At 47.8% G+C, this 12,369-nt stretch overlaps 1 protein-coding gene across 5 annotated transcripts; it reads left to right on the top strand.

Annotated features, from left to right (window-relative positions):
- The first annotated feature begins 540 nt into the window (after positions 1-540).
- On the top strand, positions 541-12,116 carry TMEM219 (transmembrane protein 219). 5 transcript variants are annotated; one of them, XM_033218038.1, is made up of 6 exons: positions 541-690; positions 1,629-1,830; positions 1,929-2,118; positions 8,653-8,882; positions 10,469-10,639; positions 12,017-12,116. In XM_033218038.1, the coding sequence occupies exons 2-5, from the start codon at positions 1,666-1,668 to the stop codon at positions 10,604-10,606; spliced, it is 723 nt and encodes a 240-aa protein (XP_033073929.1). In that variant the 5' UTR covers positions 541-690; positions 1,629-1,665; the 3' UTR covers positions 10,607-10,639; positions 12,017-12,116. The 5 variants fall into 5 exon arrangements, with proteins under 5 accessions (XP_033073929.1, XP_033073930.1, XP_033073931.1 ...); XM_033218039.1 differs by having other exon boundaries at positions 549-690; positions 1,632-1,830; XM_033218040.1 differs by lacking the exon at positions 12,017-12,116 and adding an exon at positions 11,113-11,596 and having other exon boundaries at positions 549-690; positions 1,632-1,830.
- Positions 12,117-12,369: the final 253 nt, after the last annotated feature.

Raw genomic sequence — 12,369 nt, 5'->3', positions numbered from 1 at the left:
GTTCCTGGCTCCATGTGTCATGCTACCTCCGGTGAGATGTTCTCACCTCTAAGACTTGGGTAGAAGTGAACCGAGATGCTCTCTCCTGAGCAACTCTTCAGCTCCAGCATCCTATACATTAAGGAGTTACTAAAAGCCAGGGTCCACGAAAAAGGTGCAGACATTAAGCATGATTGGGGTGCACAGAAGAGCGGAGCCCAAAACATCACTTCCAGTCCCAGTGGACGGAGTCCTACAGCGGCAGCCCTGCAGCTCTGAGCGGTTGCCGAGTCCTCACCGGGAACCCGGGCGCGGTTGGGCTGTGCTATTGGCGCGGGTGGGGGACGCACAGCCCAAAAATGCCCGCGACAAGCTTCTAGGGCAGTTCTCGCCAGTCTCTCTGGAGGGAGCCTGCGGGCTTCTGCGACGTTTCTCGCACTTGCTCCCTGGCCTTGCTCCCGTTTCCACCCTTCCCGCGGAGGTTTTCCTTCCCTGTGGCCCCTTCCTTGGGTGTACCTTTGGTACGCCCCCACCCTGGCGGGGAGCTGCGTGGCGGGCGCCCGCTTGGCCACTGCGCATGCGGACCCGTCCGCGGGGCGGGGCCGCGCGGGGAGGAGGGTCGGGGACGAAAGCGCGGAGCACGGACCCCGCCCCTTCGCGGCCCCGCAGGTGACGTCGCGGGGGGCGCCGGCCTCCGCCCGGCCCGGAGTGGTAAGAGCGAGCGGCTGGCGGATCCGACGCGCGAGACCGGGAGGGGACGAGGGTGTTGCAGTCGTTCGGGGCGGGAGCTTTCCGGGGAGGGGGTGCTCAGGTGCACCAGCGGCCGCGGACCCCCAGGCTCTACCCTCCCCTCCCTTTAACCCGCTTCCAGCTGGACGGGAGGCGGGGCAGGGCTGAGCATTTGTGACACCTGCATTTCCGTGGCTCCCTCCTTCTCCCCCCACCGCTGTTTATCTCTTCGCCTTCCAGAAGTTCTTTTCCATCAGGCTGTCGCACCTTGTGTGGGAAGGAGCACCCCACTTGGAAGCAGGAGGCAGGGTTCAGACCTTGGCCCTACCCCTCCTATGTTAAAGTCCGCGAGTATTTTTTGCCTCGCCTTACCCGGTTTTGAGAATCTGTACGAGAAAGAGAAAGGAAATGGACATCTGTTGAATTCTGCATGGCCAAATACCACGCAGATTGCTTCATCCACCACGTTTAATCCTTATTACTTGGTGTTCTTAGAACTCCCATTTCATGGATTCTTAAGCTCACAGAGTCAGTGAGTAACAGAAAGGGATTCAGATCTAGCTGTTTAGCTGCACAGTGGAGTTCTTCTCCAGAATTTTCCCTTGTCTGGGCTATTCCTCAGCCAAACCCTCGCCCCAGAACAGTGCTTCCTGTTTCTCCAGCTGAGAAGTCTCCCTTTCGGGTTCCTTCTAGCACGGAGTGCCCTGCTCTGCCTCCATTTAGATTACTTCAGAAATTAAATGCAGCAAATATTTATCCAGCAGTGCAGGGAGATGAACTTTTGGGGTCGGGAACCTTGGATTCGTGTTCTGGCTCTGCCACTTACTGTGTGGCCTTGGGAAGTCCCTTGTCTTCTCTGAGCTTTCTTTTCTCTGCGTAAAAGAGGTGCTTTTGTCCCATTCTTCCTCCCTGTTCCCCAGCAGGCTCTCTCCGGAGGTTCAGCCCCCTCTGCTCCCCATGGGCAACTGCCAGGCAGGGCACAACCTGCACCTGTGTCTGGCCCACCACCCACCTCTGGTCTGTGCCACCTTGATCCTGCTGCTCCTTGGCCTCTCTGGCCTGGGCCTTGGCAGCTTCCTCCTCACCCACAGGACTGGCCTGCGCAGCCCTGACATCCCTCAGGTAAGTTCCCCACCCCATACCTGCTCTTCCTTCTAACCTAGACAGGCTTTTGCTGCTAATCTCATCTCACCCGTCTCCCACTCTTCTTTTGCTCACAGGACTGGGTCTCTTTTTTGAGATCTTTTGGCCAGCTGACCCTGTGTCCCAGGAATGGGACAGTCACAGGGAAGTGGCGAGGGTCTCACGTCGTGGGCTTACTGACCACCTTGAACTTCGGAGACGGTCCAGACAGGAACAAGACCCGGATATTCCAGGCCACGGTCCTGGGTAGTCAGATGGGATTGAAAGGTGAGATCAGAGGCTGGGCTTGGTGTCTCACACCTGTAATCCCAACACTTTGGGAAGCTGAGGTAGGTGGATCATTTGAGATCAGGAGTTCGAGACCAGCGTGGCCAACATGGTGAAACCCCGTCTCTACTAAAAATACAAAAATTAGCCAGACATGGTGGCAGGTACATCTAATCCCAACTACTTGGGAGGTTGAGGCAGGAGAATCACTTGAACCCAGGAGGCTGAAGTTGCAGTGTACCAAGATTGCACCATTGCACTACAGCCTGGGTGACAGAGCGAGACTCTGTCTCAAAAAAAAAAAAAAAGTTAAGAATAGGACAGGCACGGTGGCTCATGCCTATAATCCCAGCACTTTGGGAGTCTGAGGAGGGCGGATCACAAGGTTAGGAGTTGGAGACCAGCCTGGCCAATATGGTGAAACCCCATCTCTACTAAAAATACAAAAATTAGCCAGACATGGTGGCAGGTACATCTAATCCCAACTACTTGGGAGGCTGAGGCAGGAGAATCGCTTGAACCCAGGAGGCTGAAGTTGCAGTGAACCAAGAATGCACCATTGCACTACAGCCTGGGTGACAGAGCAAGACTCTGTCTCAAAAAAAAAAATTAAGAATAGTACAGGCCCGGTGGCTCATGCCTATAATCCCAGCACTTTGGGAGTCTGAGGAGGGTGAATCACGAGATTAGGAGTTTGAGACCAACCTGGCCAACATGGTGAAACCCCATTTCTTTTTTTTTTTTTTTTTTGAGACGGAGTGTCGCTCTGTTGCCCAGGCTGGAGTGCAGTGGCTGGATCTCAACTCACTGCAAGCTCCGCCTCCTGGGTTTATGCCATTCTCCTGCCTCAGCCTCTAGAGTAGCTGGGACTATAGGCGCCCGCCACCACGCCCGGCTAGTTTTTTGTATTTTTTAGTAGAGACGGGGTTTCACCGTGTTAGCCAGGTTGGTCTCGATCTCCTGACCTCGTGATCCGCCCGTTTCGGCCTCCCAAAGTGCTGGGATTACAGGCTTGGGCCACCGCACCTGGCCATGAAACCCCATTTCTACTAGAAATACAAAAATTAACTGGGTAGGCTGGTCACAGTGGTTCACACCGGTAATCCCAGCACTTTGGGAGGCCGAGGCGGGCAGATCACGAGGTCAGGAGTTCGAGTCCAGCCTGACCAACATGGTGAAACCCCATGTCTAGTAAAAATGCAAAAATTAGCTGGACATGGTGGCACACGCCTGTGATCCCAGCTACTCGGGAGGCTGAGGCAGGAGAATCACTTGAACCTGGAAGGCGGAGGTTGCAGTGAGCTGAGATTGTACCACTGCACTCCAGCCTGGACGACAGAGCAAGACTCAGTCTCAAAAAAAAATTAGCCAGGCTTGGTGGTGCGTGCCTGTAGTCCCAGCTACTCGGGAGGCTGAGCCAGGAGAATTGCTTGAACCCGGGAGGTGGAGGTTGCAGTGAACCAAGATCATGCCACTGCACTGCAGCCTAGGAGACAGAGTGAGACTCCGTCTCAAACAAACAAACAAAAATACAAAAATTAGCCAGGTGTGGTGGCAGGCGCCTGTAGTCCCAGCTACTTGGGAGGCTGAGGCAGAAGAATCTCTTGAACCTGGAAGGCTGAGGTTGCAATAAGCAGAGATCACACCATTGCACTCTAGCCTGCGCGACAGAGAGAGACTGTCCCACCAAAAAAAAGTAAGGTGAGATCACAGAGGACTGTGGGGTCGGTCATCAGAACACTCAGGGCTGGACCCTGCCTCTGACCTCACCAATGATGACCTTGGGCACATCCCTGGACTTTAGTCACTTCTGTGATTCGGGCTTTCAGTGAACATGCTGCCAACAGGGTAGGTTTTCTATGAATGCTTTCTTTCTCTGCCAGTTCTGACGTTCTTTGAGTCTGTCCTTGGAGGTAGGATGAAATGGGCTAGTTTGACCTAATGTTTTCTCATCCTTTAGCCACCTCCTCTTAGAGACCCCTTTTTCCTCAGGGATATCAGAGAAGCATATTCAATTAAACCAGTGTCATAAGGGCCTGCTATGTGCTTAGCATAGTTCTGTATGCCACAAAGGATGCAGAAAAAAATTAGACAACATAAATTTCCAAAGAGCTATAGTGTTCTGGGAAAATGACAAGCGAGAGAGACAGAAAGTGAAAATGTCAGTGAATGCCATTAATCCCTGTGTGACATTTGCCATATCTAAAATATGCTGAGATAAAGAGGGATGGAAGAGGGTGGTATTTTCTGACTTCTGAGGTCCTTTACAACACTATCATTCTAAGATTCTCCTATGAGTATGTATGTGTTGGGGGAGTGGGTCTCTGCCTGTCCAGGTGTACGTGTATGTTAACAAAAATAAGGAATGTGTCTGATATATGCAGACTTGGGACAATTCTTTCTCATTCTTTTTACTTTTAAATAGATATATAATAGTTTTATTGAGATATGATTCATGCCGGGCGCAGTGGCTCAAGCCTGTAATCCCAGCACTTTGGGAGGCCGAGACGGGCGGATCACAAGGTCAGGAGATCGAGACCATCCTGGCTAACCCGGTGAAACTCTGTCTCTACTAAAAAATACAAAAAAACTAGCCAGGTGAGGTGGCGGGCGCCTGCAGTCCCAGCTACTCGGGAGGCTGAGGCAGGAGAATGGCATAAAACCGGGAGGCGGAGCTTGCAGTGAGCTGAGATCCGGCCACTGCACTCCAGCCTGGGTGGCAGAGCAAGACTCCGTCTCAAAAAAAAAAAAAAAAAAAAAAAGATATGATTCATACACAATACAATTCACTCATTGGAAGTGTACAGTTAGGGCCAGACGTGGTGGCTCACGCCTGTAATCCCAGCACTTTGGGAGGCCAAGGCAGGCAGATTGCTTGAGCTCAGGAGTTTGAGATCAGCCTGGACAACATGGCAAGACTCTGTCTCTACTAAAAATACAAAAAAAAAAAAAAATAGCCAGGCATGGTGGCACACGTCTGTGGTCCCAGCTGCTTAGAAGGCTAAGGTAGGAGGATTGTTTATCCCTGGGAGGCAGGACTTGCAGTAAGCATTCTCCCGCCTCAGCCTCCTGAGTAGCTGGGATTACAGGTGCTCACCATCATGCCCAGCTAATTTTTTTTTTTCCCCGAGATGGAGTCTCGCTCTGTCACCCAGACTGGAGGGCAGTGGTGCGATCTCAGCTCACTACAACCTCTGCCTCCCAGTTTCAAGAGATTTTCCTGCCTTAACCTCCCAAGTAGCTGGGATTACAGGCACGTGGCACCATGCCCAGCTAATTTTTGTATTTTTTGTACAGATGGCGTTTCACCATGTTGGCCAGGCTGGTCTTGAACTCCTGACCTTGTGATCCGCCCGCCTCGGCCTCCTGAAGTGCTGGGATTACAGGCGTGAGCCACCGCGCCTGGCCAATTTTTTTATTTTTTGTAGAGATGGGGTCTCACTATGTTGCCCAGGCTAGTTTCAAACTACTGGGCTCAAGTGATACCCCTGCCTCACCTCCCAAAGTGCTGGGATTACAGGCATGAGCTACCAGGTCTGGCCTATTACCCAATTGTTTTAATTTACTTTCTCCTGATTGCTAGTAAGGTTGAACCTCTTCTTATGGTTTATTGTCTGTTTTCATGTTGTCTGTGAATTACCTGTTTGTTTCCTTTGTTCATTTTTCTAAGTTATTTGTCTTTGTCTTCTTGATTTGTAGAAGGTCTTTATTCTGGATAGTAATCCTTTTTGTCATTTAAATATAGGTATTTTCGGCCGGGCGCGGTGGCTCAAGCCTGTAATCCCAGCACTTTGGGAGGCCGAGACGGGCGGATCACGAGGTCAGGAGATCGAGACCATCCTGGCTAACACGGTGAAACCCCGTCTCTACTAAAAAAAAAATACAAAAAATTAGCCGGGCGAGATGGCGGGCGCCTGTAGTCCCAGCTACTCGGGAGGCTGAGGCGAGAGAATGGCGTAAACCCGGGAGGCGGAGCTTGCAGTGAGCTGAGATCCGGCCACTGCACTCCAGCCTGGGCGACAGAGCGAGACTCCGTCTCAACAACAAAAAAAAAATAAATAAATAAAAAAATAAAAATAAATAAATAAATAAATAAATAAATATAGGTATTTTCAATCAATATGTTACTTGTTTTTTTAACTTACCTTTCATTGCATAGAAGTCTTTAATTTTTATGAGGTTAGGTTTGTCACTCTTGTCCTTTAGTAAGACTTTCAGGTTTTGTGTCTTTCATAGGAAGGCCTTCCTCATTTTAAAATTAGAAAATATTCTGGCCAGGCATGGTGGCTCATTGCTGTAATCCCAGCCTTTGGGAGGCTGAGGCAGGTGGATCACCTGAGGTCAGGAGTTCTAGACCGGCCTGGCCAACATGATGAAACCCCGACTCTACTAAAAATACAAAAAATTAGCTGGGGCATGGTGGTGGGTGCCTGTAATCCCAGCTACTCTCAAGGCTGAGGCAGGAGAATCGCTTAAACCTAGGAGGCGGAGGTTGCAGTGAGCCGAGATCGTGCCACTGCACTCCAGCCTGGGCAAAAACAGGAGTGAAACTCTATCTCAAAAATAATAAAATAAAATGGCTGGGCGCGGTGGCTCATGCCTGTAATCCCAGCCTTTGGGAGGCTGAGGCAGGTGGATCACCTGAGGTCAGGAGTTCTAGACCGGCCTGGCCAACATGATGAAACCCCGACTCTACTAAAAATACAAAAAATTAGCCGGGCGTGGTGGCGAGCACCTGTAGTCCCAGCTACTCGGGAGGCTGAGGCAGGAGAATGGTGTGAACCCAGGAGGCGGAGCTTGCAGTGAGCCGAGATTGTGCCACTGCACTCCACCCTGGGGGACAGAGCAAGACTCCATCTCAAAAAAATAATAATAATAATAAAATAAAATATACTGTATTTTCTTTTAATACTTTTTTTTTTTTTAGTTTGTATAGTTCTTTAATACATCTGGACTTTATTTTATATTATAGGATAACAGTTTGACGCTATGTTTTTTTCTACATGGAAATTTTCCCAAGGCCATTTACTGAGGCCATCCTTTCCCCACTAATTTAAAATAGGGCGAGAACCTTTCAGTGGATTTTGGTACCAAGTGAGAAACTGCTTTCTTAAAAAGGATGAGCTAGTTTATGCAAACTGACATGGGCAATGTGTATCTGCCCATTTCACTGCAGCCTTGCGAGTATTGGTATGGTTGTTGTATTGATTGTAATTTAAATTAATTTAAATTACAACTTAATTTGTGTTTATATTGATACAAAGTTATTTTCATTTCTCAGTGATATAAATAATGGTATATGGAATACTTTATTGAATAGAATCAATACCAAAACACCTGGTATTAAAGAAAGCCTTAAAAAATGAATAGGGCCAGGCATGGTGGCTCATTGCTGTAATCCCAGCCTTTGGGAGGCTGAGGCAGGTGGATCACCTGAGGTCAGGAGTTCTAGACCGGCCTGGCCAACATGATGAAACCCCGACTCTACTAAAAATACAAAAAATTAGCCGGGCGTGGTGGCGAGCACCTGTAGTCCCAGCTACTCGGGAGGCTGAGGCAGGAGAATGGTGTGAACCCAGGAGGCGGAGCTTGCAGTGAGCCGAGATTGTGCCACTGCACTCCACCCTGGGGGACAGAGCAAGACTCCATCTCAAAAAAATAATAATAATAATAAAATAAAATATACTGTATTTTCTTTTAATACTTTTTTTTTTTTTAGTTTGTATAGTTCTTTAATACATCTGGACTTTATTTTATATTATAGGATAACAGTTTGACGCTATGTTTTTTTCTACATGGAAATTTTCCCAAGGCCATTTACTGAGGCCATCCTTTCCCCACTAATTTAAAATAGGGCGAGAACCTTTCAGTGGATTTTGGTACCAAGTGAGAAACTGCTTTCTTAAAAAGGATGAGCTAGTTTATGCAAACTGACATGGGCAATGTGTATCTGCCCATTTCACTGCAGCCTTGCGAGTATTGGTATGGTTGTTGTATTGATTGTAATTTAAATTAATTTAAATTACAACTTAATTTGTGTTTATATTGATACAAAGTTATTTTCATTTCTCAGTGATATAAATAATGGTATATGGAATACTTTATTGAATAGAATCAATACCAAAACACCTGGTATTAAAGAAAGCCTTAAAAAATGAATAGGGCCAGGCATGGTGGTTCATGCCTGGAATACCAACATTTTAGGAGGTCAAGATAGCAGGATGACTTAAGCCCAGGAGTTTGAGTCCAGCCCGGGCAATACAGTGATACCCTGTCTCTACAAAAAAATTTTAAAATTAGCGAGGCGGGTGGCGCATGCTTGTAGTCCCACCTACTCGGGAGACTGAGGTGGGAGGATCACTTGAGCCCAGGAGGTTGAGGCTCCAGTGAGCTGGGATCGTGTTACTGCACTCCAACCTGCACGACAAAGTGAGACCCCATCTCAAAAAAATAAAGAAAGAAAAGAAGAGAAGTGTGAAGACAGAGGCTCCCGCGTCACCCCTCATTTTCTTCCATCTTTTGTGCCTTTCACAGGATCTTCTGCAGGACAACTGGTCCTTATCACAGCCAGGGTGACCACAGAAAGGACTGCAGGAACCTGCCTGTATTTTAGTGCTGTTCCAGGAATCCTACCCTCCAGTCAGCCACCCATATCCTGCTCAGAGGAGGGGGCTGGAAATGCCACCCTGAGCCCTAGAATGGGTGAGGAGTGCGTTAGTGTCTGGAGCCACGAAGGCCTTGTGCTGACCAAGCTGCTGACCTCGGTAAGAGCCTCGGATGGGTCGCCAGGGTTTTGTGGACTGCCTGCTGACTGCTGTATCTTGAAGGCCCCTGGAAACAATTCTACATTGTAGAAAAAGCACAGGTTTTATAACCCTGCCTTGGGGGCTGTGTGACTTAGAACAAGTGTCTAAACATCTGAGTGTCAGCTTCCTCATCTGTAAAACAGAAAACATGACCCTATCTCTTAATTCCACCAAATAAGGACTAAATGGGAATGGGATTAAGTGCCCAGCACAATGCCTGGGACATAAAGAGTTGATAAGTGACAGCTATTATTGTTTACTATTGTCTTTAAAACATTCTACCTCAAAGGAGTTCCGAAGCTGTAATAAGAGGCAAATGGGCTAATTGCTATTAGAAAGATGTGAGCAAAGTGTTATGCAAACACAGAGTAAGGAGCCATTAACCCTAACTTGAACATTTGTGGAGAGTGCTTCACACAGAAGGTGGCATTTACCAAAGAGCATTGTGTACAGCAGTTTATAATGCACAAAGTGCTCTTAGGGTTCATTAATTCATTTGATCTTAAAATAGCCTTTTGAGGTAGGTGTTATTATCCCATTTTGCAGATGAGGAAGCAGGTTTAGAGAGAGGGAATGAATTGCCGAAGGCCACACAACTGGTTAAGTGGCAGAGCCAGGATTGCAACCCACACCTTCCGTCAGGTCAGGATGATCCTTGAAAATCCATCTCAAAAAAAAAAAAGGAAGAGAACCCCCATGAGGAACGTAACCTAGGACTTGGAATCAGAGATCTGGTTTCTAGATCTAGCACTGCTTGCACTTTTTTTTTTTTTTTTTTTGAGATGGAGTCTCACTCTGTCACCCAGGCTAAAGTGCAGTGGCGCAATCTCGGCTCACCGCAAGCTCTGCCTGCCAGGTTCATGCCATTCTCCTGCCTCCTCCTTCCAAGTAGCTGGAACTACCAGGCGCCCACCACCACACCCAGCTAATTTTTTGTATTTTTAGTAGAGACGGGGTTTCACCATGTTAGCCAGGATGGTCTCGATCTCCTGACCTCATGATCCACCCGCCTCAGCCTTCCAAAATGCTGGGATTACAGGCGTGAGCCACCACGCCCGGCCGCTTACACATCTTTAAAATGTGGATCATAATGAAGTTTCCTATCTCTTGGAGTCATGATGGGGGTTCAGGTTGATAGCTGGGCAAGAAAGTAGTTTTTAAATCATCAAGACAAATGTTCGAGCCTGGGCAACACGGCGAAACCCTATCTCTACAAAAAATACAAAAAAAATTAGCTGGGCATGGTGGCACATACCTGTGGTCCCAGCTACTCAGGAGGCTGAGGTGGGAAGATCACTGGAGCCCAGGAGGTGGAGGTTGCAGTGAGCCAAGATCGCACCACTGTACTCTAGCCTGGGTGACAGAGTGAGACCCTGTGTAAAAATAAATAAATAAATAAATAAATGTCAACTTATATGAAAATAACATTTTCCCTTTAGTTGCTCCCTAGATATGGAGAGCCCTCTCCCTCATGGAGGCTCCCTCTATAGCCCTTGGGCTGGATTAAGATCTTCTTCTCCTCCCCTCCCTGTACCCCTCTGTAGGAGGAGCTGGCTCTGTGTGGCTCCAGGCTGCTGGTCTTGGGCTCCTTCCTGCTTCTCTTCTGTGGCCTTCTCTGCTGTGTCACTGCTATGTGCTTCCACCCGCGCCGGGAGTCCCACTGGTCTAGAACCCGGCTCTGAGGGCACTGGCCTAGTTCCCGACTTGTTTCTCAGGTGAGGTTCTTTGCTCCAGTCCTGCGGGAGCAGGGAATGAGGTGGGGGTGGAGGTTGTAACTGGGGTAAAGCAGATCCTTGGACTTTTCCTCAAAGACTGCTGCTTCTGAGTCCCCGAGAACCTCTTCAACCACAGCTTTCCCTTAGGGACTGGGAACAATTTGACACTGTCAGCATTCAATATTTTTCTAATTACTTTAACTTTTTTACTCTAAAATATTTAACACTTATGTAGAAAAGTCCAATACCATAAAAGGACAGCTTGGCAAATTATTATAAAGTGGATACTTATAAATACCACTGAGGAAAGGAATAGAATATTACCAGCAGTCCACAAACCCCCATGGTCCCTTCCTTCCTGACTATGCCCTCCCTCTCCCTAGAAATAACTACTGTCCTGCTTTATAATTTATTGCCAAGTATGTATTCCTAAATAATATAGTTTGGTTTTACTTATTTTTGAACCTATGTAGACAGAATCATACACATTCTTTTGTGGCTGACTTCTTTCAAGCAACATTGTGATTTTAAGACTCACCCATAACGAGTTCACATCCAAGCATTTGGGTAACAATGGTGAGTTAAGAGGGTTCGCATTTGATGATTCGTCCTGGATATGAACCATGTTTGTCTTGCTTTTGTCCTGAAATTCCGATACCCAGTTTTATGATGAAAATTTTGTAAAATTCAACTTGAACTGCTCAGAAGAGTCTAATTGATGATACCCATTTACTGGGGACATAGTATGTGCCCAAGAACTTGACATGCACCTTCTCTCTTCCATTTAGTCATCGTTACTTTTAGAAAAAGCTGATTCTGTTAATAAGATCTTTGGAGGGAATCAGCTTCACAAACGTAGCAGTGGGTGGGGGTCATATTGGTTCACATGTCAGCTCACTAAGGGAAAAAATATTTCTGCAAAAAATCTTCACTTGTCAGAGGGAGGGTGCATGTAATCTGAGAGCCATGTTTTATGCATCCAGCTCTTGAACTGGTCTCAGCTTCAGCTGGCTGCGGTGCCCTAGGAAGTTACTATGGGAAAAGTGGAAATAGTTCAGGCTCAGGAAACTGATCGGGCCAGAGGAACTGGAAGCTCAAGATCAACTCTGCTTATTTTGCTGATGGCTGGACCTAAATGCCCCAGCCACCTACTTGGGACAGGAAATGACAGGACCCTCTCAACCTTGGACTGGGAAAGGAGGGCTTCCTGCCCCTGGCAGACCCTGGGGTCCTGAGGCTACCTTAGTTGGGATCAAATGCCTGTATTGGTCTCTAGCTGTCACTCCCTCTGCTCGTTCCTCAATTTCTGCACACATCTCAGAGCTTCCTCTAGCAACTCTCCGACCTGTTTTGTTGTTTTCTTTTCTTTCTCCTTAGGTGTGAATCAACTTCTTGGGCCTTGGCTCTGAGTTGGAAAAGATTTTTAGAAAAAGCGAAGAGCTGGAATGTGGGGGAAAATAAAAAGCTTTTTTGCCCAGTGGCGTGTATGGTGTTTATTGGGGGTTGGATTGAGGTGGGGATTTTAGGGTAGGCAGGCTTACAAGTTTTGGGGGACTCTTTTCTGTTGACTCTTTAATTTGGACACAGGTTGCCATAGGGCATAGGTTACTTGAGCTCTCCCCATGGTTAACTTGGCTTTGGTAAACACCTGTCTTGTTTTCTTCTACGAAATAAAATGGATATAATTACAGTTAGTTGGGCGGGTGGGGTGTCAGGTCATGGAAATGCTG

This window comes from Trachypithecus francoisi, unplaced genomic scaffold (genome assembly GCF_009764315.1).
Source record: "Trachypithecus francoisi isolate TF-2019V2 unplaced genomic scaffold, Tfra_2.0 Lachesis_group10, whole genome shotgun sequence".
NCBI lineage: Eukaryota > Metazoa > Chordata > Mammalia > Primates > Cercopithecidae > Trachypithecus > Trachypithecus francoisi.
This window is presented reverse-complemented; position numbering and strand designations above follow the sequence as displayed.